General features: G+C 47.9%; 2 protein-coding genes across 3 annotated transcripts; both read left to right on the forward strand.

The window, feature by feature from the left end:
* The first annotated feature begins 1,092 nt into the window (after positions 1–1,092).
* LOC309598309 (C-signal-like) lies at positions 1,093–12,163 on the forward strand. The gene is made up of 6 exons (XM_082328752.1): positions 1,093–1,275; positions 9,129–9,180; positions 9,480–9,667; positions 10,109–10,264; positions 11,138–11,248; positions 11,463–12,163. The coding sequence occupies exons 1-6, from the start codon at positions 1,135–1,137 to the stop codon at positions 11,574–11,576; spliced, it is 762 nt and encodes a 253-aa protein (XP_082184878.1). The 5' UTR covers positions 1,093–1,134; the 3' UTR covers positions 11,577–12,163.
* Positions 12,164–13,620: 1,457 nt separating this feature from the next.
* Positions 13,621–16,926, forward strand: AURKAIP1 (aurora kinase A interacting protein 1). Of its 2 annotated transcripts, none has more exons than XM_082328754.1 (4): positions 13,621–13,647; positions 14,195–14,283; positions 14,811–15,259; positions 16,193–16,926. In XM_082328754.1, exons 2-4 carry the CDS (start codon positions 14,232–14,234, stop codon positions 16,298–16,300), a joined length of 609 nt encoding a protein of 202 aa, XP_082184880.1. In that variant the 5' UTR covers positions 13,621–13,647; positions 14,195–14,231; the 3' UTR covers positions 16,301–16,926. The 2 variants fall into 2 exon arrangements, with proteins under 2 accessions (XP_082184880.1, XP_082184879.1); XM_082328753.1 differs by lacking the exon at positions 13,621–13,647 and adding an exon at positions 13,681–14,064.
* Positions 16,927–23,804: the final 6,878 nt, after the last annotated feature.

Here is a 23,804-nt window from a genome sequence, read left to right on the forward strand (position 1 = left end):
ACAGAATTTGAACAAATTACGAAACCTCTCTGGGCTTTAGTTTCCCAAGTACATGGGGAGGGGCTATTCTTGACATATATCAGGATGAAGTGAACGTTTTAAAAGCTTACTGATCTTTTAATAAAGAAAATAAAGAGCACTATAGTACTAACAGATGTAACGAAAGCCTTTATACCTACATACACCAATTCCTACGCATGAGTGCGTGCAGATCAATAACCGACCGTTCATTGGGGAAAGCCTGTGCGGGCACCGTGCGTAACGTGTGTCGGGACCAGCTAAGGCAAGGAAGCCTGCAGCCGTTTCCAGGAACAGGCCACCCCCAACGCGGGACGAGCGGTGAAGTGATGCCGTAAGGGCCAAAGAGGCACCTTGGTCTGCGCCTCTGGCCGAACTTGGGGAGTCCAGAAACGGGGTTCAGTCCTGCCCCATCGCCCCGCTAGAGAGCTGCTGTCTCCTCTCTGTGCTTCTGCCCACTCCCAGGTGTTGGGGGTAGCAATTTCGCCGTTGCCCGTTCGCGTCAGTCTCAGGAATACGGGTGATTTCGCACCGAGCAGCCGTGCGATGGCCAGCAGCGCTGCGGCCGTGCTCGGGGCAGTCGGTCCCCGCTGCGACAGAGCGGGTTCTGCTTCTTCCCTGCGGAAACGTGGGGAACAGGGCGTCGAGGTGCAACTGCCCCGGGAGCGGCCGGGCTGCGGTCTTCGTCAGAGAGGGAAGAGCAGCTTTACCTTTCCCTCCTCAAAGCCAACCGTTCCCTGAGCCCCCTCTTTCCCTCCGCGGGGCGGGGGGCGGCAGCCGAGGTCTCGGGCGAACCCCCCGCGGCCGGGGCCGGCCCCCGCCCCGCCGCCCGGCCCAGCGCCCTCCCGGCGGGGGAGGCTCCGGCCGCCGCTGCCCCCGCGGGAGCCGGCGCCGCTGCAGCGGGAGCCGCCGGGAGCCGAGCCCCGGGGCGGCGGCGGCCCGGGGGGGGGCGAGGGGGCCGTGGGCGGCCGGGAGGCGCCGGGGCCGCGGCCGGAGGCAGCGGGGGCGGCGCGGGGCCGGGCCGGGCGGGGCGGCGGGGGCGGGACCGGGGCGGCGGTGCCGGCTCCACGCCGCGCAGGTTAGGAGCCGCGCCGAGCCGAGCCCAGCCGCGCCAGCATGGCCCAGCCGCGCTGCCGCTCCGTGCTCATCACCGGCTGCAGCCGGGGCATCGGGCTGGGGCTGGTGCGGGGGCTGGCAGCCGCCAACCCCTCCCCGGACTTCGTCTTTGCGACCTGCCGGTACCCCGAGAAGGCGCAGGTAACCGGGGCGGGGGGCGCCGGGGCTCCCCGGGAGGGGATGCTGCCAGCCCGCGGGAGCGCCGCGCCTCCGCCGCCCTCCGGCTGCCGGGGCCCCGGAGCCGAGCCGGGCCGGGCAGGGCTGGGCTACCGGAGCTCTCCCCAGCCAGGAGCCCGCCGCAGGCACCGCTGGAGAGGAGCCCGGCTGGGGCTGCAGCCCCGAGCACCGGTCCCGGCAGGCAGAGCCAGCCGGGGGGGGTGGCGGAGCGGGGGAAGGAGAAGGCACTTGTGGAAGCGCGGAACAGGCTGAGCATCTCTGCAGCCCAGCGCCGGGGTCCCGGCAGCAAGAGCCCAGGGTGGGATGGGAGCCGTGGGCTGAGCTCCCGCCCGGGGTAGGTGGCCGGGTCGGATAAAGCCGGTGCCGTGGAAGTCTCCGAGGCTGGAGGGAAATGAGCACGGGGTGCTGCTCTCTGGGTACCGCTGTGCACGTCCCGAGAGGAGGCGAGGCGAGCCGGAGGCGCGCAGGCAGGCCGGACGGCTGCAGCATCCCGGGCGCTCCTGCCAGCCGCTGCCTCGAGTCCCCCAGGCTCTCGCTGGGTTTGCGGCTGGAGATAAGCCTGTCCTGGCCTTCTCCAGTTTTGCACGGAGCTGGAGCCCTGCAGGGGTAGTCCATCCCCCAGAAGCCTTCCCAGTGGAACCCGTTCGAGCGTTCCTTGTCTCTTCCACACGATGTGTCTGTGTCCGCAGAAGGAGCTGTGCCCCATCTGTCCCTTCCCTTTCTTTGCTGGACTTGCAACAAGTGAGAAGGCCCAAATGAATGATGACTTAAACGCTCCCCTTAGTGCCCTTCTTGGCTGGGTAGGGACCAGAGCCTTCTGCTTTTGTCATGTTGCTGGTGAATTCGCTTGCAGCCCTTTCCCCTTTCAGCCAGCGTTCCTGCTGCTACAGCATAGCAGTAATGCGTTCGGACTCCTTCCCCATCCCTAGACTGTCAGGCAAATTAAATAAATGACTGTCAGACAAATTAAAGGCACTCCCCAAACCTTTGGGAGGCGAACTGATGATGAGGGTGAGCAGTCTGCTCGCTCTGTGGCCACTCGTGTCCTCTGTTGCATCTCCAGCCTGATCTTGACTCTCCTGAGTCAGGTCGAATGGTGCTAGGGCAGCCCTGCGATGCCCGCGGGTATCGCCCTCTTCCCTTCCTGGGAAAACTCCCGTGCTCCAGAGCTGCAAGGCTCTCGGCTCTGGGCGCCGGGGCTGTCTCAAAGCCCTGTGTGTTGCCACAGGCACTCGGTGGGAGAACTGATACCAAAAGCCCTGCTTCGGCATCTCCCCTGTGTCAAGCACGGCACAAGGCTGCCTTAGTGAAAGGCCAATTCCCTGGCACGCCCAGAGGTAAACAGAGCTTGTATGTCTGTTCCCTTATTGCAGATTTTATTCTTTTCAGCGCAAACTGTGATCGCACCATGCTAGCAATAAACAAAATGTAGTGACTTAGCTACACACAAACTTTAAAAGATGGTGCTCGAGGCTGGCGGCACGGGGCTGGTCAGGTAACGCCCGCAGGCTGGCCACGCCGTTCTCCAGCAGCACTGCGCTGCTCTACAGGTACTTACGAAGCGGAAGGAAAAGGTCTTAATTTTGTTTCTTCTTGTCAACAAAACCTCTCCAGCACAAAGGCACATTTAGGCTATTTCTGAATCAAATTGCGGAGAAACAGCCCAGCGAGACTGAAATCTGATGTGCAGACTGCCTTTCGGAGCCGCTGGTTCCTGCAGCTTCCCCCGCAGCCCCCCTTCGGCACTACATGAGCTCCTGAACCAGTGTTTGCTGCCATTCTCTTCGCTTTTAACTCCTGTGACGGGGTCTGGCGGCTGTCCCGGCTGTGTTTCCTGTTAGCGACTGCACAGCAGCGTGGTACAGGAAACCGGCAGACATATGACCTGGTGTTAGATAGAAATCTCCCTGCTCGGTTGTTTGTTCTAAAGCTGCTTTAGCCGGTGCTGAGGGAGGTTCTCTTTTGCACCAATGGGCCCTTGTGTTCAGCAGTGATTTCTCATTATAATGGTCCTGGATCAGTTACACGGAGGGGCAAAATGGTGCCTTCAATAGGAAGAGCTTCCTAGGAAACATTACACGGACGTATCTTAACACAACTTGTGAGGTTTTTCGCATTGCCGGTACTTAAAAATCTCGAGCAAAAAGGCTGGTGAGCCTGCACAAGGAGATGAAGCAGCCTTCAAATAGTGCAGTGTGCCTGGGAAGAGCCTGGGTCACTCCTCGCTTGCAGCGCTAGAAACCTGGAAAGCTGCTGGCAGTCGTGTCTCCTGGAGGCAGGAAGCTGGCCAAGAGCCACCTTCCAGTAGCCCCGAGTGGTGATTCTGCCGGCTACAGGGGGTGCAGCCGAGGCTTTTTTTCTTTTTTGGGGGGGGGGCAAGGTTTGTCCTTGGTGGATCAGGGTGGGTTTTTGTTCTTTGTAAGGACCTCTAGGCCATGTGCTGTGCTTTGGCAGTACATCAATAGAAACCTCTGCAGCCAGCTGAAAGCATATTTCTAACAGATGGGTTTGGAAACTCCACAAGGAAGGGAAATCTTTACTGAAGGTATTGCAGTAGTCTCACCAATGTTATCTGTCCCATCTGCAATGCCTAAAGTTGGCACAAAGCTTTCTGACCTTCTGAGGTGTGTTTCCACCATGCCACTAGTCCTTCTAGCTGGCAGAGGGCAAGCACAGACGTGCTTGAGCTGCTAGCGATGGGAGTCTTAGCACATCATACAACCGACTATCTCAAAGCTTGGATCCAATTTGGCAATGTTGCTTGAGTGTGGTAAGGTAAGGAAAGGCAAAGGTTCAGTGATTTTTCTTTCTTTTTCTTTCTCAGAGAGAAAACTTTGCCTTCACTGACTTCCCAGTCAAATCTTGAAAACCCAGAGCTGGGGTTCCTGCGCTCCAGAGGCTGGCACTGCAGACTTGTAGTGCACGTGCGGTGGGCTTTGCCCATCTGAGACCTGGTTGTTGATCACGCAGCCTGGGCTGTAAAGCTGAGTGACTTGTTCTTTCTCTGCACACCTGAGCTGTCAGCGCTTGCTTTGTCTCGTGACAGTGATTCAAGCAGTCTAATTTTGTTTCCTCCTACTTTGCTCTGTGGTAGGTGACCATACAAAAAATCCTGCTTAATATGAGTGCGCTGCCCCCCACTTCGTCTTTCTGGATTAGAAGATAGACTTGGAGAACAGCAACTTTGGGCAGTTTTCTTAAATTCTGCTCTCATCTGGTTCGGTAGAGTAGCACGTTCCTGTTGCAGAATGCAGGGAGGGGGGAAAAGGATGGGAAAAGCTTAAATGAAAAGCCTTTTAAAAATCACCTTCCCATTTTTAGAGGGAAAGTGATTAAATATGCTTAGCTACTGGCAAATCCAGCGCCCATCTTGGGGACAATAGTCAGCAGACCAGTGTACCTGCTACTCAGGTAGCTGAGCGTTATCCAGAGAGTCTCTCGTGATCCAGAGTCTCTCGGCAGAGTGTGTGCTGTTACACAGATGACTGCATGCTTCGGAGTCCTCCAAACAGTGGACAAAGAGCCCCTAAGGACCGGACTTCAGAAAGATGCTAGAGAAGAGTCTGACTTTGCTTTCCTCTGCTTACTACAGAAAGCAGCACGTCTCCTGTAACTTGCTAACCCTGGGATAACGCTGAGCAGCTGCAAGCTTTTGCATGTGAGCCTGTGCTGGCAGAAGTTGTAATAACTTGAGTTCTTGTGCTGAATAGCTCCTAGGTGGCCTCCACAGAACATTTGCCTAACAAATGGGCTTTAGATCACAGATAACGTGCAGCAGGCCTGCAGGCACATCTAGATAACCGCTGCCCCTCCTTGAAAAGTACCATACTAGACTCCTTCAGCCACACTTTGATTCTGATCTGCCTTTACTTGGGCTGCTCCAGCACTGAGAGTGGAAGCAGCTACAAATCTCTTGCAAAATAATCCTGACGTCCCGTCTTTGCTCTCCAGATGGACAAAACCACAGTACAGTTGTTATTGGGCAGCCTGTATGGGCTCATGGACCCATCTGTAATTCTCCCCTCCTCCTCCTTTTCTTTCTTGCTCTTTCTTCCCCCATCCTTCCCCATAAAAAGGAAAAAAAAAAATCTGACCTAAAGTCTAAGACTACACCTAACAATGGCGTAGTCCCCTCTCTGACTTGCCGAGGTATGGAAGGAAGAGATGGCTTTCTGGGGAAGCCAGGTAGCTGATGGGATCCAAGTGGCCATGGTGTAAATCTGCCCACAGTGCTTCCCGTGCTCGGCGTGGCTCTGCTAGGCTGGGCTGAGAGCTGAACGTGGGGCCTCAGGACGGGAGCATCTCCTGTTCCCCCTGCTCCCCCTGCCAGCCCAACTGTGCTCCCAGGTGAACGAGAAAGCGTTCAGTTCCTCGCTGCTCAAGAGTCTTCTGCCGGGTGCTGGAAAGCTTCCCGGGCTTATGTGCTGTTTCCCTTCCTCTGAAGCAGGAGATAGCGTTACTAACAGCGCGGTGTCTGTTCCCTTGTCAGACGCAGAGCTCTCGCTGAAGTGCTTCTGCACACTGTCTCTGTCAGGTTTTGGTTTTGTTTTTTCTTTGCTACATATTTTAGCCATGTGGTCTGCTATTTGGAAGAGCAGCTGAGCAATCTCTGGAGCAGTACTCTAGCAAGATTGATGTGTTATGTCAGGCAAAGGGGGCATTCTCAAAGTCTTTCTAATTTTGGGTTATTGCAGTGTTGTTGGTTTTTTTTTTTTTTCTGGAAGTGTTTTGCACTTCCTACAGCATTAAGGTCTGGCTCTTCTTGAGTCAGAGAGGACTGTGGGTTTGGGGCAGTCTGCAGCAGCTTGGTGTCAGCTATTACACAATCAAACAGTAAGTTGGCTGTACACTGTGATACGGAATAGCCCATCTCAGAGAGACGCGGGCAAGCATGATACATCTTTGGCTTTGTCCTGAGTGCAAGCAGGATGATGTGAAAGGACACCCAAGGACCCTTTGCCTGACAAAGCTGCCTACAGGCTATGTGAGTCCGGCTTGATTGCTTCCAACTGGCCTAGTGTGGCCAGATCCTTTCCAAGAGTTGTAACTGAAGTGAATAATGCTTTCATAAAGAAGGCAAAGTAAATCTTGCTAAATGACAAAGACAACATAACATTCCTGGTTGAAATCTAGCAATAAATATCCCGTGTACTGATGAGTCTGTATCTGGAGCCTCGAGTGCCAGAGGATCTTGTTTAAATTGGAGTAGGCTGCCTCTTTGTTAATCGTAATTAAAATCAGCGAGCAGGAAACAACAGATGCTAATCAGAGTTTAAAGTTTTCTTGGAATCAGGGGTAACTATTCAGGTGCAGAGCACTTCTAGAGCTACTATGCTAAACACAGTATTAGGGAGCTGTGTTGTGGGTTTTTGTTGGTTTTGTTTGTCTGTCTTGTTTGTTTTTAAATTGTACAGTACTTTAACTAAAAATGACTTAGCCTGGGATATGTTGGCTGTACCTACTGTCTTTAAGCGAAACTGCGTAAATTGACATTAAAATACAAGCTGCACTTCAAACAGCAGCACCACTGAGCTCACCGATTCTCACGTACGCGTTGCCATTACGGGCTGCGCTGGCTCTGTTAGGCTGTGCTCCGAGACCTTGTCTTCCCAGGAGTTTAACCTATTTGCCCTGGGTGCAGTGGCTCTGCGCTAGCATGTTGGCATACAAAAAGTGAGCACAAGTCTGCTGCAAAAAAACCCCTTGCAGGCTACTTTGGTGGTGTAGGTTTGGTTTTTGTTGGTTTTGTTGTTTTTGTTTTGTTTTGCTGGGGTTTGTTTTGGGGAGAGAACAAGGCATTTGACAGATGACCACAGTGAGTTTCAGGAAAGCTTCACTGGGCAGTCAATAACTAGTATATGCATGCATTGCGGTAATATTCTCTGGACACAGGAGGGTTTTGATCTCTTTGATCAAAACTGCTTGGGCTGGGGGAAGAGGAGAAGCAACATAGGTGGCTGGTGGCTTGAAATGGCTACATCTGATCGTGCTGCCATGAACTTGTCTCGGTCCTCCTCTCCTCATGTTCCTTCTAGTCACAGCAGGGAAAAGAATGGGCTTTTCTGCAATTTTTAGGTTTCCTAACTGGATTTTTCAGCTTGTTTATATCAGGTGGGGTAGCATTCTTGAAGACCAAAGCTAAGTTAGCTTTATGCCTGGAAGCTGCTTCTGAGAAACTTAAACCACTGAAGTGGGAGTCACTTGTTAACTAAGTAATTAACTAAATGGAAAAACCATTGAATTTTAAACCTGATTTGCATGCAGCAATTGTAATTTCATGCTGTTTATGCTCTGGAGAATGCTTAGTGCTACGGGGTTTGGAGTTCTTAATTGAACATATTGCTTACTTCAGAAGCCTCGCAGTTGCTGTCGCTACACAGAACATCTCTGGCCTTTTAGCAAAAGTTAGTAGCTTGTTCCTGTCGGAGAGTAAAGCAATCTGACTATAAATAAATGAACAAACCTTGAGAAGCCAGAGCACTTCTGGAGTTTATTATCAAGTAAGCGATACTGTCAAACTAAAGTCCAGTGAGCAGTCCAAAGCCACATAATTATTGCAGGCCTTGACATGGCAGAACTATTTCATGCCTGGCTATCAATAAACGAGATAGTGTGTTCTGAGCCTTTTATCTGTTGAAAACTGTCCCATTAAGCCCTTTCCAAGGGAAGGAATGTCTTCTGGTTTTGTGCTTCTGACTTGTTCCCCTTCCTTCCCCCTCCCCTTAAGAGCCTTAACTGCAGTTGTAGATCGTCCTCAGTGGGAGAACAAATTTTCTAAACAAGCCTGGAGAGAATCCTGCAGAGTGTGAGCTGAGTTAAAAGATGTAATGCATTATAGCTTGACAGAGGACATGGAGTCCCTAAGTGTCTCCAAGTGGCAAAGAAGTACTCTTTCAAAATCAGCCCTCTTGACCCCTATTCCCAACGGGCTCCTAAAGGAATGGGTTTGCTTGAGCTGGAATGTTTGTCCAGGGTTGCTCAGTCTCCTAAACGTGGCTGGGAGTATGTAACCCATCTGTTACATTTGGCCACGCTTCCCACTTGGCTACATGGCACAGAAACCTAAGTATTCCAGCTTGGCCCATAAATCCAATTTGGACATGCTTTGTCTAGCAGCAACACCAGTATAGTACTAATTTTCTCCAAGTCATTCTTCTACTGAGAGGTAGTAGGCAGATGACTGACTTATAGCTAGCTAGCAGAGAGAGAATTGTTCTCGTGGACAGTTGCTGTGTATGTAACCGACTTCATGTGTGCTTTACCTTCAGTTACAAAATTTGAAGCTAATGAGAGTGCTGGGAAACAGAATTTCCATGGGAAAATCGCTAGGGAACTTTTCCTGCAAACAGTAATTCCAAATGTCTTTTCTTAAGCATTCCTTTTGCCTTGAACTGATGCCTAGCACTAGCTGAGCTTCAGGAGAATTACACTTTTCTTACGGAAGTGGGGAACTACTGGCTTGGAGGGCAGTCTGAGCACCGAGTCTGCTGTGGAGCTGGCAACGGTAGCCGCTCGATGGAAGACCTTTGGTTACACTGCAAACACACCCTTGAGCTGTACAGGCTGAGCTCTAGCTCTGTAATCTAGTGTGCTGGTATCTTGACTAAGCAGGTGAAGGGTCCGGTTTTTTGAAGCAGTTGATCTTGCTCTCAGGAAAGCTGCTCAGCAAGTTGGAAAACAAAGCAGTATCACTGCCTTCAGTCCAATTCTGAAAATAAATGGCTGTTACAATTCTGAAAGTGCAGATCTTGAACTGTTTTATCTAATAGCCATGGAGATGTATATAAAAGATAACACAAATAATTTTTCCTTCCTAGGAACTCCAGCAGCTTAGCAAGCAATACAGCAATATCAAGCTCCTCCAACTGGGTGAGTAAAGGGCTTATACAGAAGTATGTTCAGCCAAGTCAGGTGAGTGCATATTAAGAAACTGGTCTCCTGAGTGATCAGTAGCTGTACCTGACCTCCAGCAGCTGAAAGCAATCATCTTATGATAACACTGGGGAAACATAATCTATGTAAAGACTTCTGTGCATTGTCATCTGTGCGCTGCCTAAATGTTCCCATTCGGACTAATGCCTTAGCTTTGGTTTAGCATGTGTTGTATAGGGACAGATGGCATTTGAACCACGCAGTTCACTGTGGCTCTTCTTGGCTCCTCTGTGCAGATGTGGTCTGTGAAAACAGCATCAAGAAAGTAGTCAAGGAAGTGGAAGAAATTGTGGGAGACAAAGGTCTGAACTGCCTCATTAACAATGCTGGCATCAATGTGCTTGCTTCCTTGGAAGAAGTCACAGCAGAGACAATGCTCACCATTTATGAAACCAATACAGTCGCCCAGCTGATGGTCACCAAGGTAAGAATTGGGAGGAATGTGCTTAATCTATGGTACTATAAGAGGCTTTTCCACTAGTGAGCTGGACATGCAACCCAAGGATTTGTCACCTTGGAACTGCACAGATACAGGTCTGATAGCAAACTTCATGCCTAGAGAGCAGCAAGAGATCCTTTCTATCAAGGATCTTTCTCTTTCTTTAAGTGCATCTGGTATGAGGTCACTTCAGTGGACAGGTTGGGCTAGGAGGTGGGCAGAAGAGACTGAAGGTCCTTGCACCTCACAGCTGGCTGTTATAGAAAGGTTTCCTACGGCCAGCTTGTCTGGGGAGCCATTGCCATTCTGTGCTGGTGGCATGGAGTTGTACTGCAGTTCTTCATAGAGCAGAACCCAAGAGTCCGGCTTACCTTGAATGGGCCAAGAGCAAGCTGACCAAATTAAAACAAACTCTTGTTTTCACAGGCTTTTCTCCCCCTTCTGAGGAAGGCAGCCCAGCTGAGCACAGGAATGGGCTGCCACAGAGCTGCTATTATCAATATGTCCTCTCTTGCTGCCTCCATGCAACTCGTCCAGGCAAATGAGATGTTCCTCAAGGTCTACCCCTACAGGATAGCAAAGGTTTGTGGGCTTCCCTGGGCTGTGCTCGCTGGGTGAGGGCAGGCCTGTGAGTTAAAGACCACTCTGAGCTTAAGATGATGATCTGAGGTGTGCAGCACTTCCTTGGACAGCCTGAAACCGGGACTGTTCTTGTTCTTTGTGTGGGTGGAAATGGGACATGTGAAAACCATACATCTGGAGCAAGCATGCCAACTTCTTAAGAACAGGCTCACAAATGCTCCACCGCTACTCTGATATAGATCCATTTCAGAGGGACTTGGCATTCAGGGAAGAACTGATGCCATCAGGTGTGTGTCCTACTAGCTGTGTTCCTCTCCAGTCCAAGCAAGATAGCAGGCGTGAAGCTCAACAAGAGGTGTGCTGACCTGTACGTGGTAATGCTAGTTAGTGAGAGGTGGAGTTTTTAGTTTTGTCACATCCAGAGACTGAGTTTGTACGAATAGTCAAGATTAGACATACAGTTTCTCCTACACCACCTACTCATAAGCTGTTAATATGCTTGTTTTCCCTGTTCAGAAGTAAAAAACCGAATGTTTGTGTAGTGATTATTGCAGAAAAACAGAGTCCTTATGTCAATATTATTTTCCCCATAGCTCCTTAGGAGTTTCAACTGCTACTTTATCTTCCATCATAACTTAGTTTCATCTTTGGGCAGTAAGCTTATGGCGTTAGAGCTTTCACAATGCTTCTCCTAACAGATAGCTCTGAGAATGAAACCCCCACTAAGGCTGGATAAGTTACTGTGATACTGTTACTGCCCCTTCATTTGTCAGGAGACAGCGTGGTGGAAGGGAGGTGGCAATTAGCTTGGTTTAAGGTCTTGCTCAAGGTTTGTAAAACCAGCTCACTAATAGATGGTTTCCACTCCTGTAGACGGCACTGAACATGATCACCAGGTGTCTTGCTGCAGACTTGAAATCGGATGGAATTCTCTGTATTTCTCTGCATCCAGGCTGGCTTCAGACTGACATGGGCGGAACCATGGTAAGTGACATCTCTCTGAAAATGTGACATATGACTCCCTTGTTGTCCCAGCCCTTGAGCAAGAACCCGCTGTGCAGTATACGCTTCCATGTGCTGCAGAGGCACGCTATGAAATGTGAAAATACATCCCACTTGATTCTAGTAACTCCTTAAATGCATTTGATTCTCTTCTGTAGGATATTCCCAGTAATAATTTAAGCTTGATTTGCTCTAGGCTCCCATGCAGGTGCAAGAGGCTATCCCAGGTATCCTCTCCGTTCTGGACCGTCTTGGTGAAAAAGAAAATGGTTCCTTCCTGGACTGGCAAGGGGAAACTCTACCATGGTAGAAGTGCACAGTATGCTACAGAAACAGCACGTCAGTCTCTATTTAACTTGTGCCACTAATGTCTGTGTCTCTAGGGTTTTCTTATCCGCTAGTTGAAATAGCCAGTCTGATATCCAGCCTCTCTCTAGGCATACCTGGAAAGTGAGGTGGCTGACTCTTTTACTTGGTATTGCTACTGCTCTGTTCTAATGCTTCCTGCAACTACTACTGTGCTCTTAGTGATGTGGGTATCTCCTGGAACCATCTAAAATAGATTAAAAACTGCAAGTTAAATCCTGGGGCCGGTTCCTCTTCACTTCCAAAACCAAAGTGGGCCTCTCGCTCTCTGCAGAAGTAAATGACCTGACCTCAGAGCAAGGCCAGTGTAGGCTGTCAGATTCCAGTACATTCGGTCTGCTGGAGACGTGTCTCTGGGAAAGGGCCTTCGGTTTCCTTCAGTCCTAACTGAGCCAAGGCTGAAATTGCCCAGCTCTAAACTATGTGAATTTGGTACTTTTGTAAATTCCTCAGCAACTTGTGAGTGTCCCCAGGTTGACAGCACACACCAGGCACTTGCTTTGTTCCCAGGGGGTGACTAACATCCTGATACGGGGGTGGGAATGTTGTTTTGTATATAAACTTCTGAAATGTCTTCAATAAAGTCTTGTTTAAACAAATAGTCTGTTTACTAAACTCCTGTAGTTAATTTCTCTGTGTGTCACTTTCTCTTAGTGGGTTTCTCTTCCCTGAGCAGAGAACTGGACTTGTACCTTGCAGGAAGAAACTCTAGCCACTGCTGTCTCCTTCAGGCTAGATGGGTTTAACATGGCGGGGTGTACCTGAAACCCTTGTTCTGGTCAGAAATACTAAAAGCAGCTGGTGGAAAGATCTGTGTTCTACCTTAGGTAGGGATAAAAGCAAAAAGTTCTTTGAAGTCTGGGATTGGCTTCAACGTCGCGCCCTCACGCCAGCTGATCAGGCACTTTCATGCTGTGCCAAGGTGGCAGGTTCCCGTACCCAGCGAGAGAAGACAAACGCAGCCAGGTAAGTGGGAGAGACAGGCGTGGCTGTTCCTGGACAGCAGCCACTGTGAGACCTGCCCTCAGACGCAGCCGAGGGTGCGGAAGGGAGGCGTCTAGCTGCCTTCTGGGATCCCCACGTTAACAGGGATATAAAGTCTCGCTGTAACAACTGCTTGTTACGCCACGCTTCTGTGCTCAGACCTATTTCTAGTTATCCGCTGCTGTGACTGAGCAGGTGAAAAAAAACCACAGTGCTTTCCTATCAGCTGAAAGCCATTGGCTTTCCACCTCAAAGTGTGACTGTAGTATCAGTGCAAACCTCATAAGCAAGGGGCAAGCTCGGTGTGAACTAGTTGAAGTATTTAGTTTGAAAGGCATGTCAGATGCTGGGTGGGGAACAGGAGTCCAGGTGCCTTCCGCAGCCTGCTGTGAGGAGCGCTGGTGGAAATGCTCCCTGCTCCACGATTCAGAGGGGTGGGAGCGGGGAGATGACCGCGGGGAAGGAGACGGCCTCTTCGCAAAGCCGTGCAAGTGCCTCCCTCCCCGGGATGCTCCAACGCAACCCAGGGCCCTGCTCCCGCCTGGCCCTGCTGCTGTGAGGGCACCGAGCCCCGCTCGGGGCCGGGCTGAGGTGGCCGGGCCAGCCCCGCCTGGGGCACCCGCACCTCCCCCGGGCCCGGGCTGGCAGCCCCGGCGCCTCCCCTCCGAGGAGGGGCCCTGCCAGCGCCTCCGCCCCGCTCAATGGCCGCCGAGGCAAACCCTGCCCGCGCCCACCCCCCGCCCTCCAGCCGTGCCGCACCGAGCACCCTCTCCCTGACCTCGCTTCCCCCGAAGGCGGGGAAAACGGAACCCTGCGCCCGACCGCGGGGCGGGGAACGGGGCCGGGGCCGGGGCGGGGAACGGGGCCGGGGCCGGGGCGGGGAACGGGGCCGGGGCGGCGGCCCCCGAGCGGGGACCAAGGGCCCGCCGTGCCCCGGCCCCGCAGCGCCGGCGGGCGCCGCTAGGGGGCGCTGCCGTGTGGGCGCTGCCCGGCGCCCGCCGGAAGTTCCGGGTCAGAGGCGGGCGGGGATGGTGAGTGATGGCGGGCGCAGGTTGAGGGGCAGGGGCGGAGCGGGGTGCCCGGCAGCCCCGGCTGGGCTTTGCCTCGGGAGCGGGGCAGCGGCGGGGCTCGCTGGCAGGGCTGTGGCGAGGGCGGCTGCCCGCCGAGCGCAGGGCTGCGGGCTGGCCCGCGTGGGTGACGGCCCTTCGTTAGGCCGCGGGGCCGCTCCTCAGGGCCTGAGGGCAGCGGGCGCCTTTTTTGCGCTCCGGTTTCTGCTGTGGAAGCAACGCCTTCGCAGGGAGCCGGGCAGAAGTGTGCCAGGGGGACTCGGGCTGGAGTTACTTTATTTTTAAACCTGGAACAGCTGAAGCTTTATTAATCACCTCTGCAGCTCGCCTACATCAGTGCTTGTGGGCCAGGCTCCTGCAGCAAAACCTGACAGCGCGTTGGTAAAACGAGGAGGGTGCTTAGAGTGTCTCAGCCCATCTTTTTGGGGTTTTGGGTTAAATTTAGAACGGTTTTTTAAAGTGTAAAAAACAACATGTTTGCCTCATTGAATAAATGTTCTTATTTTAACAGTCATTACTGGCTCTGACAGTGAACAAAGTGAAACAATATGTTAATATCACAGCTGACTTCCCAGTTACTGAAGGCTTCACGTATTGCAGGTAAACAGACGTTGTGTGACCTGTTTTTCTGTTTTCTGTTTTTTGTTTTTTTTCTTTTTCCCTGGGCTAATTAGGCTCCCAGAAATTCATTTTCCAGTAAGCAGTGCAAGAGCAGTGAGGCTGTTGTTGATTTAGTGCTTGTGGAATGTTATTATGTCTCTGATCTGTTCCGTCAGTATTGTGTAGCTCTGATTTAACCTCTTTTAAGCTTAGGAGGAGACTCCTTAGCAGCAGAAAGGCTTAATACAGCGAACAGTTCCTCGCCATTCCAAATTGCACTTACACAGTTTACACAGTAAAATATTGTATAATGTAATTTTAGCAGATGGTGTTACAGCAACGTAATTAAATTCAAAACAAAAAAAGACTTCCTTGCTTTTGTGATGAGAATATAATTTTTGTAAGCAGCTTCCTTTATTAGATTATTCCAGCCACAGTTGTCTGATGGTTTGAGAGCTGGGCAGAGCTTTTCTTAAGATACTGTTTGAAAATTTTGCCTCTTAAGTGAAATTCTTTTCTTCTCAAAGGCCACCTTTTGCCAAGGTCAGTGTCTTCCTTTCTTTGCTATCGTTCTACATCTGCGCACTATAGCACGCAGCCATCTAACAAGAGCGGAGCCCAGCCTCAGCAGTGGTATGCTCTGGACCCTGAACTGGAAGAGATGCTGGTCCCCAGAAAACTTTCCATCAGCCCCTTAGAAAGCTGGCTGACAGTTAGATACTCCCTTCCTAAAGCAGAAGTCCTTAATGCTCAGGAAGAAGTGGGCTATGAACCTCTCCAGCGATACGACTGTCCCCCGTCTGATGAGGGAGCTGATGTGGAGGAAGGAGAGGGAACACTTAGCAACAAGCTTCAATGTAAGAACGTTTTGAAGATTCGCAGAAGGAAAATGAATCGGCACAAGTTCAAAAAGCTGCTAAAGCGAAGAAAGTTTGTACGGAGGAGGATAAAGGAAGGTCGCAAGAAGAAACGTCAGGTAAGTTCAGGGCAGAGAGAACTTCTTGACGTAAATGTGCCCGCTTCTCAAACTGGCCTCTGTTGGGGTATCGGGTGATGTTTTTAAGTGGAATTGATTTGGGGAAAAATGGCAGCAGCTCGGAGAGCCTTAATGAATTCAGTATTTACTGGTACTGGTGTTTTCTGTTTTTGCTGTTTCTGTACATCTTCAGAAGTTGTAATTTAGAATATTTCTATGGTTGTAAACATATATGTGTGGTAGTTACTAGGCGTAATTTTTCTTGCATGACAGTAACTTTTAAATGTATGGCTAACGGAGAAGAATTTTAGCATTTGTGTGAAAGATTAATTCAAGTGTCTGTGTTATATCAGGGAGACTGGTGTAATTTCTTTCCTGTCTTGCCAACGTTGTCATGTGCTTCCTGTTGTCTTTTCCTGCCTGGAAGCCTTTTAGTTCCCTTAATAGGAGGGCTGAGGGAAGACATGGGCCTTCATTCAAACTGTAGATGTTCTCTTTCAACACTGCCTTTCGATAGCCTGTTAGGTTTGCTATGATATAGTTTAGTTCATTCTCTGGTAATTTCCACCTTGCCTAGATGCAAATTGGGGTTAATTGTGATTCCATTTCTTCAGATTGTAGGAAGCAGTGTTGAACACTTTAGGATGAGAAAATCCTCTTAATTTTCTTACAGTTTTGTTTTCCATCTTCTCAGTTTTCCCCCCATGGGACTTTTAAAATAATGCTACCAAGATCCTTGTGCACGTTAGCCTGTTTTCTGCAGTAAGGCTAACTATTTTGACACTTAGAACAAGCTGCCTACTTAAAAGCATTTGTTTCTTGTGTGTGTTATACCTAGATTCTCCTTGGGACACATGGCAGTGGCTGAATACTTGAGTGTTGCTTCTGAGCTACGTTACTATTTTTTTTATTTCTTTTTTTTTTCTGTTTTAGATAAAATTTGAGAAGGATTTGGAGCGCATCTGGAAAAGAGCTGGTTTGAAAAATCCTCCTGCGGGATGGCAGACACCCAAGATATTTCTGAAAAGTTCAAAGCGATAAAAACCACTTGTAATGAGTTTTAACCTGTAATTGTAATTAAAAAAATATTTAAGTACGCGGATTACTTTTAACCTTTTTCCGAGTGTGTTGAAATTAGTAGGAGGAAACTTTCAGTCTTGGTGAGCAGTTTTCCAAGGGCAAACCTGACAGCAATGTGCTTTTCCTCCTCAGAAGAATGATGTGAGCCCTTGGATGGTGACTTGGCACTGCTGTGTACAGCCCTGGGCTGTTGCCCCCAGCCGTACGTCTGAGCAAAGGTGTCTTAGACTGCAGCTGAATTTCTGAAGTTGCTATTAGACTGACCGATGTGCTCTAAGAACAATCAGTTGTGGGAGGGGGGATAAGTGAGAGAATTCTTCTGATTGTGTATAAGACAAGTGTTTTGAAAAGTTGTTTTCAAAATCACATTCTTTCATAGTCTTACTATAGAAGGGTTGGTGTTTACTGAGGGTTATGGTGAAATAGGAGTTGGATCAGAATTCCATGGAATATATCTGCAAAAGCTTTAATTTTCACTTATCTGAATCCTTGGTGTGCATGTGCTGTAGGCATTGCATGAGCATCCTTAAAAGGCATATTTATTTTTTCTGTTCTGTTTTGTGCTAATAAAAAATTGTTGTTTTTTTTTTTTTCTACGACTGACCCCTGTCATACAGAACATCCGGATATTGGTATCAGTAAAAGTTCAGAGCTAATTATTCATTAACTACAAGGACTGTTTTGTGCCCAGGACAACCCTGTTGTAATCAGCTGGCTTTACATGATTGAAGAGAGTCATGAAAGCTGTGAAAAATGTAAATGTTTATTTTAAATCCTGACAGAGGACTTTATATCTGGCTTCTGTTTTGGGTTCTGCTTTTGATTTTTCTGTTTGAGGCAGTTAACTTCTGTTCTGTGTAATTTAGCTCTTCCCTGTCTGTATTCCAGCAGATAGATGGGGTGGTCTGACCTAGGAGAGAAAGGAGGGAAAAATGAGTTCCCTTAGGCTCGTCATTCTGCAGCAGACAGGGAAGCTACCCTGAAAATGCATTCCCTTGTATCTGCTAGGAGCAGAACACTTGACTAAACTGAAAGGGAAGAAAAAAAGAATCTGTGGAACTCATTGCTACAAGGTACAGTTGAATCTTGCTACAGGAAGGACAGGTGACTCGCACATTGGAGGTGTCTGAGGTTCTGTGTATGGCTCTGCTGTTTTTGTCCCTAGATGGCAGTAAATTCAAAGCCTCTGAAACTCCTTAGCCCTCGACGTGGAAGCTAGCTGGCTCTTTATGTCGGTATTTTAAGGAGAGGATACACCCACATTTAAAAATTGATTAATCTTGCTGGAGAACTGTTGGTATTCTGAGAACTGTATTGAAGTCCTGTAGAAACATGTGGTTAGCACATTGTTATGGTTCTTTTTTCCAAACAATCTGTTAACAGTAGGCAACTCTGATTAAAAAAAATTAGAAAGATGGTCCGTCCTTTTTGTGCTTTAAATAGGCTGTAGTTGCTTTTAACCAAGACCAGGAGGACTCTTTCCTTCAGCCTGTTGTCAGGATTTCAACATAGAGGAGAATGTCTAGCCATGAGCCTTAGAAACTCGCCAAGCAAGAGAAAGATTGAGTGTTTGTTTATTCTGGCTTCCAGATTTGTTAAATATGCAGAGTGTTTCTAAAATATCAATATGCATTCCCTGCACAAAGATGCATAGATGACAGGCTGGGGCCTGAGAGGGTTAGCACCTCTGAAGTCAGGTTCATGTCTTTTTTTTCCCCAGTTACGTTTGTTTTAAGAGCCCTTATGCTAGTGGTGGTGTTCTCTGTCAGTCCTGCGGCTTCTCTTGCTGGCTCTTAGTCCAAGCTTGCTGTTTTCCTGCCTAGGGAAAAATGGTAATCGGTGCACATTTCCAGGAGATCGTTGGCTGCTGAAAAGTTGGGATGCCTTTGGAATTACATGGAGCAAAAGACTTTATAAAGACAGCAGTAGCATGCCCTGCTCATTTATCAGTGCTGTACCTCTGATTCCAGTTTTGAGATTTATTCTTCCTTGATTTTCTTTGTCTTAATTAATCCTATAACTTGCATCTTTGTTCTCTGCTGTAGTCTCTAAATCTAAAAACTGCCCAAGGATATGTTATCCATTTTTCTCCACTACGACTTAGGTTATTCTCTCTCTCTACTTTGACATAAAACCTCTCTTGCTCTTGGGGAGCATCATGATGGGGCTGTAGATCACAAACGTGTCCATTCTACGCATGTCTGCTGGGATCATGCAGGCAGAGAACTTTGTATGCCTTTTTCCTGGATCAGCACCACCACCTTGCTCTCCAACTTGTTTTTACATTGGGATAGTAACTAGAAAAGAGAACTATTGAAATAGTGGGAATTGCAACGCGTAATCGTTCAGTACTTTGTGATGTTCCAGTGCAAGTGAACTCTTGTACTATGGCAATGATCTTGTTACATTAGGGTACTTGTGTGGTAAATTGCAAGTCTCCACGAGGTAAAGCAGCTTATTAAATGGTGTGCTCTCTAAGTAGTAGTCCAGTCCTCCAAATTGTAGTCTGCCAAGAGTAGTCATTACTTTTACATCTATTAGACATAATTACACAACCACGTATAGAAGTCTGGAACTACTGTGTAATTTACAACAGTGTCTGTAAACCATCCATGGCAGTTACTGCCAGTCTTAGTCATATAAATGCCTTATTCCTTTTTGCTGGAGTACCTCAAAGCGTGGCTCAGGGTTTGTATGTTGTTTGTGACAGATACTGCAAAGACTGTGTGTCTTACGTGGCGCTAATCAGATAACATAGAAAGTTGATACAACCCTTGTGTTTAACTCTCTTGACCACAGGATGCAATTTTAAACTCTCTCACTTTGCTAAACGGGGAATCAGATAGCCAAATGCTGCATCTATTTATCTGTAGGGGGAGCACGAGTACATAATATACTATTCACAAAGCTTTATTATGAGTTGCTGTTCCTCTCCAAAATATGTGCATACCAAGGTGCCTGCACGCTTAGTAAATGTGTATGTGCTTGTGCCTATGTAGCTGTGGTAGCAAAAAAAAAAATAAAAAAAATAGGGCTGCAAACAGGAAAGGGTTGACTTTTGTAATTCTGAAAATATTTAAGACTTGAAGATTTCTCCTTCATCTCCTTATTATTCTGTTGTTCTGAGAGGAAATGGCTGAAAGTCAGCAGGAGGTTGCTAGAGGAATTCATGCTCTCTATTACAGACTGGAAATATCCAGTGGGATTTTATGTGTCAAACTGCCTGACAGTCATTGGTCTGGAAAGGTCCCTCAAAATTGGAATATAAAACCAATTACACTCACGCTTACATCCCTAATTCTTGGATTGCATGCACTTAAATACAGACGGCAAGCTCAGTTAGCTGAACAGAACATCAAATTTGGTAGTTTTATCACAGTGACCAGGTTTGGGCTGAAATGAGTTGGCTCTAAAATAGGAAGTCAGATGACACAGAAGGGATGAAAGTTCTGAATTTTGTTTCTCTTAGCCAAAGCATACCATTGCAAAGTCAGAGGGTGTTCTCCCTGTGGGAAAGGTCAAAACCCAGCAACATGGTGGTAGTGGGCTTCTGACATAGATAATGGCAGAAATATCTTCTTTTTTCTAATGCTAGCAAATAATGGTTGCTGGCAAACTTGAGATTTTAGTTGTCACTCTCACCTGGACAGCAATAGTTCTAACTAGGATAGGAATTACATGCATTTTTAGGAGCCTTCTTTAGAAAATGTGTTGTTCAATTGCATCAGTATGGGTTCTTGAAGTTTTTTAGAGGATTAAGATTTTTAGACTTTTAGAGGTTGGTCCCTTTGGTAACAAGGATTGAACCCCAAATGGGTGGAAAGTAGAAACATTTAAAGCGTGTGTAAACTGCAGCAGCTTTGCGATTTGGCTTAACCTCTTCATGCACAAACAGCAGTTAACCATAGCACCTCTGATGATCTGGAGTCTACGGAAGAGATTTTTAGCTCTATATGGCAGCCATTTGCTCCAGTTCTCCACAGAAACAGGCTTCTTGGTAATTGTCTGCTGTAGTTTTGGCTCACTTCAAATTAATTCTGTTCAACTTTGAGTTTGTCGTAGGAAAAGGAAAAGTGCAGCAGTCAATACAAGATACTCCTTTCCTTTGGAAATCTTGCGCTTACCCTACAAAGCATGTTGGAGAGTCTGCTAGCTGTTAAAGCAGCCCTGAGGTCAGGCAGACAATGAGGCTGAGCTCATGCAAGCCCTCTCCGTGCTGTCCTTGGCACAGGCAGAAGGACAGCTTGCTGGCTGTCCAAGAAGGAGTCATGTGGAGAGGAAATGCAGTGGAATGTAATGATGGCTTCTCCAGCTCCTGCTCATGAGACCAGGCCCGACGCTGATTCAAACCAGGAGCTGCATAGGTTGTGATGGGACCGATGACTTTACATTGAAGGAAAACACTGATCTGAATTGAGGCTGTTTGTAGACATGCAAAAGGTTTGACCATCCTGAAATCCTAAAGCACGCGGAGCCTGAAAAAAAATTAATGTTGGTATTGCCCAGACAGTCAGATGATGTGAGGCTGATGGACTGTCGCCTTGAAAGGGTCCAGACTGAAAGAGTTTGTTCACAGTGTTTTCAGCTCTGATTTCATGAGAGCAGGCCTGCGTGTGTTGAAGTGCTGCGGACAGGCTGTGGGATGCTCAGTAAACCTGGCTGCACGCAACTGTAGCAGCAAATGTAAAGAGAAATATTCTTCATGTGACTCTTGTATTGGCTCCTGATAGGTAGTGTGCCTAAGAACCTATTTTTTTGGAGCGTGGGTTTTTTGTGGTGGTGGTGTTTTGTTGTTTTGTTTTTTGTTTCTTTTTTTTTTTGTTTGAGGCTTTTGTTTGTTGGTTGGTTTTTGTTTTTTTTTTTTTTGTTGTTGTTGTGTGGGTTTTTGGTTGTGTGGTGGGTTTTTTTTTGTTTGGTGTTTTGGGGTTTTTTTGGGTTTTCTTTTTTGTTTGTTTAGGGTTTTTTGGGGGAGTACATCAGAGGGAGAGGGCAGGGGTGATGCCTTCTCCTTTGCTGCAGGAGGATTTCTCTGCATACCATAACTCTGGCACTGAAAGCCCAAGTTCTTTTTATGTCTGTGCTGTGGGAACTTCTTGGCAGTGCCAGGTTAACGGTTGGATTTGATGATCTTAAAAGGTCTTTTCCAACCTAAATGATTCTATGATTCTAACTGTTGTCCTTTCTTCTATTAGTAAACTCAAGACCAGTCTTAAAAGGAGTACATGTTAGCCCATGTCAGGGAACGTTAATGAGCATCTGGTGTACAAAACGCTCCTTTCAGGGGGTTAATAGGACCTTGCTCCTTCTGTTACCTGACTACCATTGCCCAATAGTTCCTGAGCAGAAACCATGTGTACCTTTACTATGGTGAGCTAATACCCATATTAAATGGACACTTTCATATTAAAAACTGTCAAAATGTTGCCTAGGATAAGTTGGTGTATGTACATTGGCTTCAGTAGCTCTGACTTGGTCCTTCTCAAAATATGAAGCCAGCTCTGCTTCAGTGGCTGTGAACCCTAGTCCACGTATTCCAAAGTTAATAAACTGTGCTTGTTTACACTAGCTGAAAATCTGGCTGAAGTGATCTTGCCGATCTTGCAAACAGCACCTGTGGATAACTAAAATTACATCTTTTCTTTTCACCATTCATGCTGTTGGCATTTTTGTTCTGACTGTGAAAACATCCTGGTTTGGGTTCGCTTGGGCTGAGCCTGGTCGGTTACTCTCCAAAAATAACAGCACTTTGTACTTAATCTGGAGCGTTGCATTTGCAGAACTGAAATGGTTTTTGAAAAGTGGGTTTTGCTTTTCCTACTGATTTTTAAATTAAACAAGAATCAGTAACTGTAGCTCTTGTAGACATCTGAGCTACCTTTAAGCAAACAGAGTATGCTGGCTTTCCCATGGAAGTATCCATTCTTGCTTGCCTTTTCGTATAAGACAGAGGAACAAAACTGAAACAAGGAGTTCTGTGAGTCGGAAAACTTAAGGCGACCATCTGATATGTCACTCTTGTGTCAATTCCCTGAAATAAGACTGAATTTTTTAGTCTTGCTCACTGCACGGGCACTAATGTGTCTTTCCTCTGTTATGCTAGTTACAAAACTTGTAAGAACTATAAAACTGAGACTTGTCCCCTACTCTCGAATGTAGCTGAAATGGGCCATTGCGTTTCAAAATAATGGGAGGGAGGAGGAGGAGGTTGAATGGACAGTGGGATCATATAACTTGCACGTGCCTTGTTTCCTTAGGAAATGTGGCTAAAATTTTGTTTAAAGTAGAAAAAATAACACGAAATATTGGTCAAAAATGAATTTTTTCACTTGTTCAATAAACAAGACTTGGTGCTGATCAGGCAGGTCTTGTGCTGAGAGAGTGTCATTGCCTTTGGTACATCTAGGTCTGGCGAAAACGCTCCTGGAGCCTCTCAGCAGCTGCAAGCGCTTCAGAGTCCCATAACCACTCGCAGAGTGATTGGTGTTAAGACAAGGATGTGGAGTCCTAAGCAAGGAGGCGGGATATCAGGTAAAAAAACTAATAGCTTGGAATTTGTCAGGTTTCTTTTAAGGGAATTAATTAATGGCAGGGTGCTTCTGGCTGAGCTTTGTCACCAGCCAGTGAGGAACTGGTTAAACTTGAAGAATAAGCAGTCATGGAAGAATGTGCCAAAGAAAAAAAAAATGGTAGAAGAAACTACAGCAGTTACAGTCAGCAATGTGACTATGTGTAAACAGCACCACGTTACTCACCAGCTCCGTTCCCTGGGTGCTTTTGAGTCAGAGCCGTTTCCTCTACTGACAAAGGGTTTTCGCTGCTGTCAGCACTGAGGCAGCTCGTTCATTATGGAACAGCCAGCTGGAGTCTGTTCAGCAGCAGAATCAGCAGGTACATCCTGAAGGCAGAATCTGTGACTGGTCACCCAGGCTTAGCAAGCCTTGATTTGGCTTCCCTGACCGTTCATATTGTTTCAGTTACGGTCCAGAAGATGCTGCTGCATATGATCTTTTCTGTTGCTTTCCCTAGGACTGAATGGGCGTCCTCCAAAGAACTCTGTGCCCAATTTTACTGTCTTTGTGATGTGGGAGAATGGCCTGTGTTAGTATTGGCGTCCTGCCATCTGTGAGAACTTCTGCTGTAGGCCCATCGGAAGGTAGAACAGAGCTAAATGTGTCCTGCTTTCTGACAACATCATCCATCCCTTGGGGAGGGGAAGAGGGTTGTAGCCCTCGGAAAGACAGGAAAGGCTTTCTCTCACAAGTAATTTATGCAAAAACCTGGGACTGTGAAAAGAAAGTGAGCGGAAAATAACAATCTTGATATCTGTGCCTTGAGTGTAACACCTTCTCCTTGAGTGATTTCTAATTATGAAATGGAGCTAGGGAGCGGGAAGGAGAGAAAATAAAAATACACGTATGTAGCTTTCAGTGTAGGGACAGCTGCTTCTGGAGTAGGGCTGCTGGGT

The sequence above is a fragment of the Platalea leucorodia genome (genome assembly GCF_965183815.1).
Source record: "Platalea leucorodia genome assembly, chromosome: 17".
Taxonomy (NCBI): Eukaryota; Metazoa; Chordata; class Aves; order Pelecaniformes; family Threskiornithidae; genus Platalea; species Platalea leucorodia.

Excerpts from the sequence above, each read along its gene's own strand:
- AURKAIP1 (XM_082328754.1), top strand. The coding sequence starts at position 14,232 with ATGTTAATATCACAGCTGACTTCCCAGTTACTGAAGGCTTCACGTATT. Across the intron at positions 14,284-14,810 it reads GAAGGCTTCACGTATTGCAG|GCCACCTTTTGCCAAGGTCA; the intron begins GTAAACAGACGT and ends TTCTTCTCAAAG. Across the intron at positions 15,260-16,192 it reads GTCGCAAGAAGAAACGTCAG|ATAAAATTTGAGAAGGATTT; the intron begins GTAAGTTCAGGG and ends TTTCTGTTTTAG.
- LOC309598309 (XM_082328752.1), top strand. The coding sequence starts at position 1,135 with ATGGCCCAGCCGCGCTGCCGCTCCGTGCTCATCACCGGCTGCAGCCGG. Across the intron at positions 9,668-10,108 it reads CCCAGCTGATGGTCACCAAG|GCTTTTCTCCCCCTTCTGAG; the intron begins GTAAGAATTGGG and ends TTGTTTTCACAG. Across the intron at positions 11,249-11,462 it reads CTGACATGGGCGGAACCATG|GCTCCCATGCAGGTGCAAGA; the intron begins GTAAGTGACATC and ends GATTTGCTCTAG.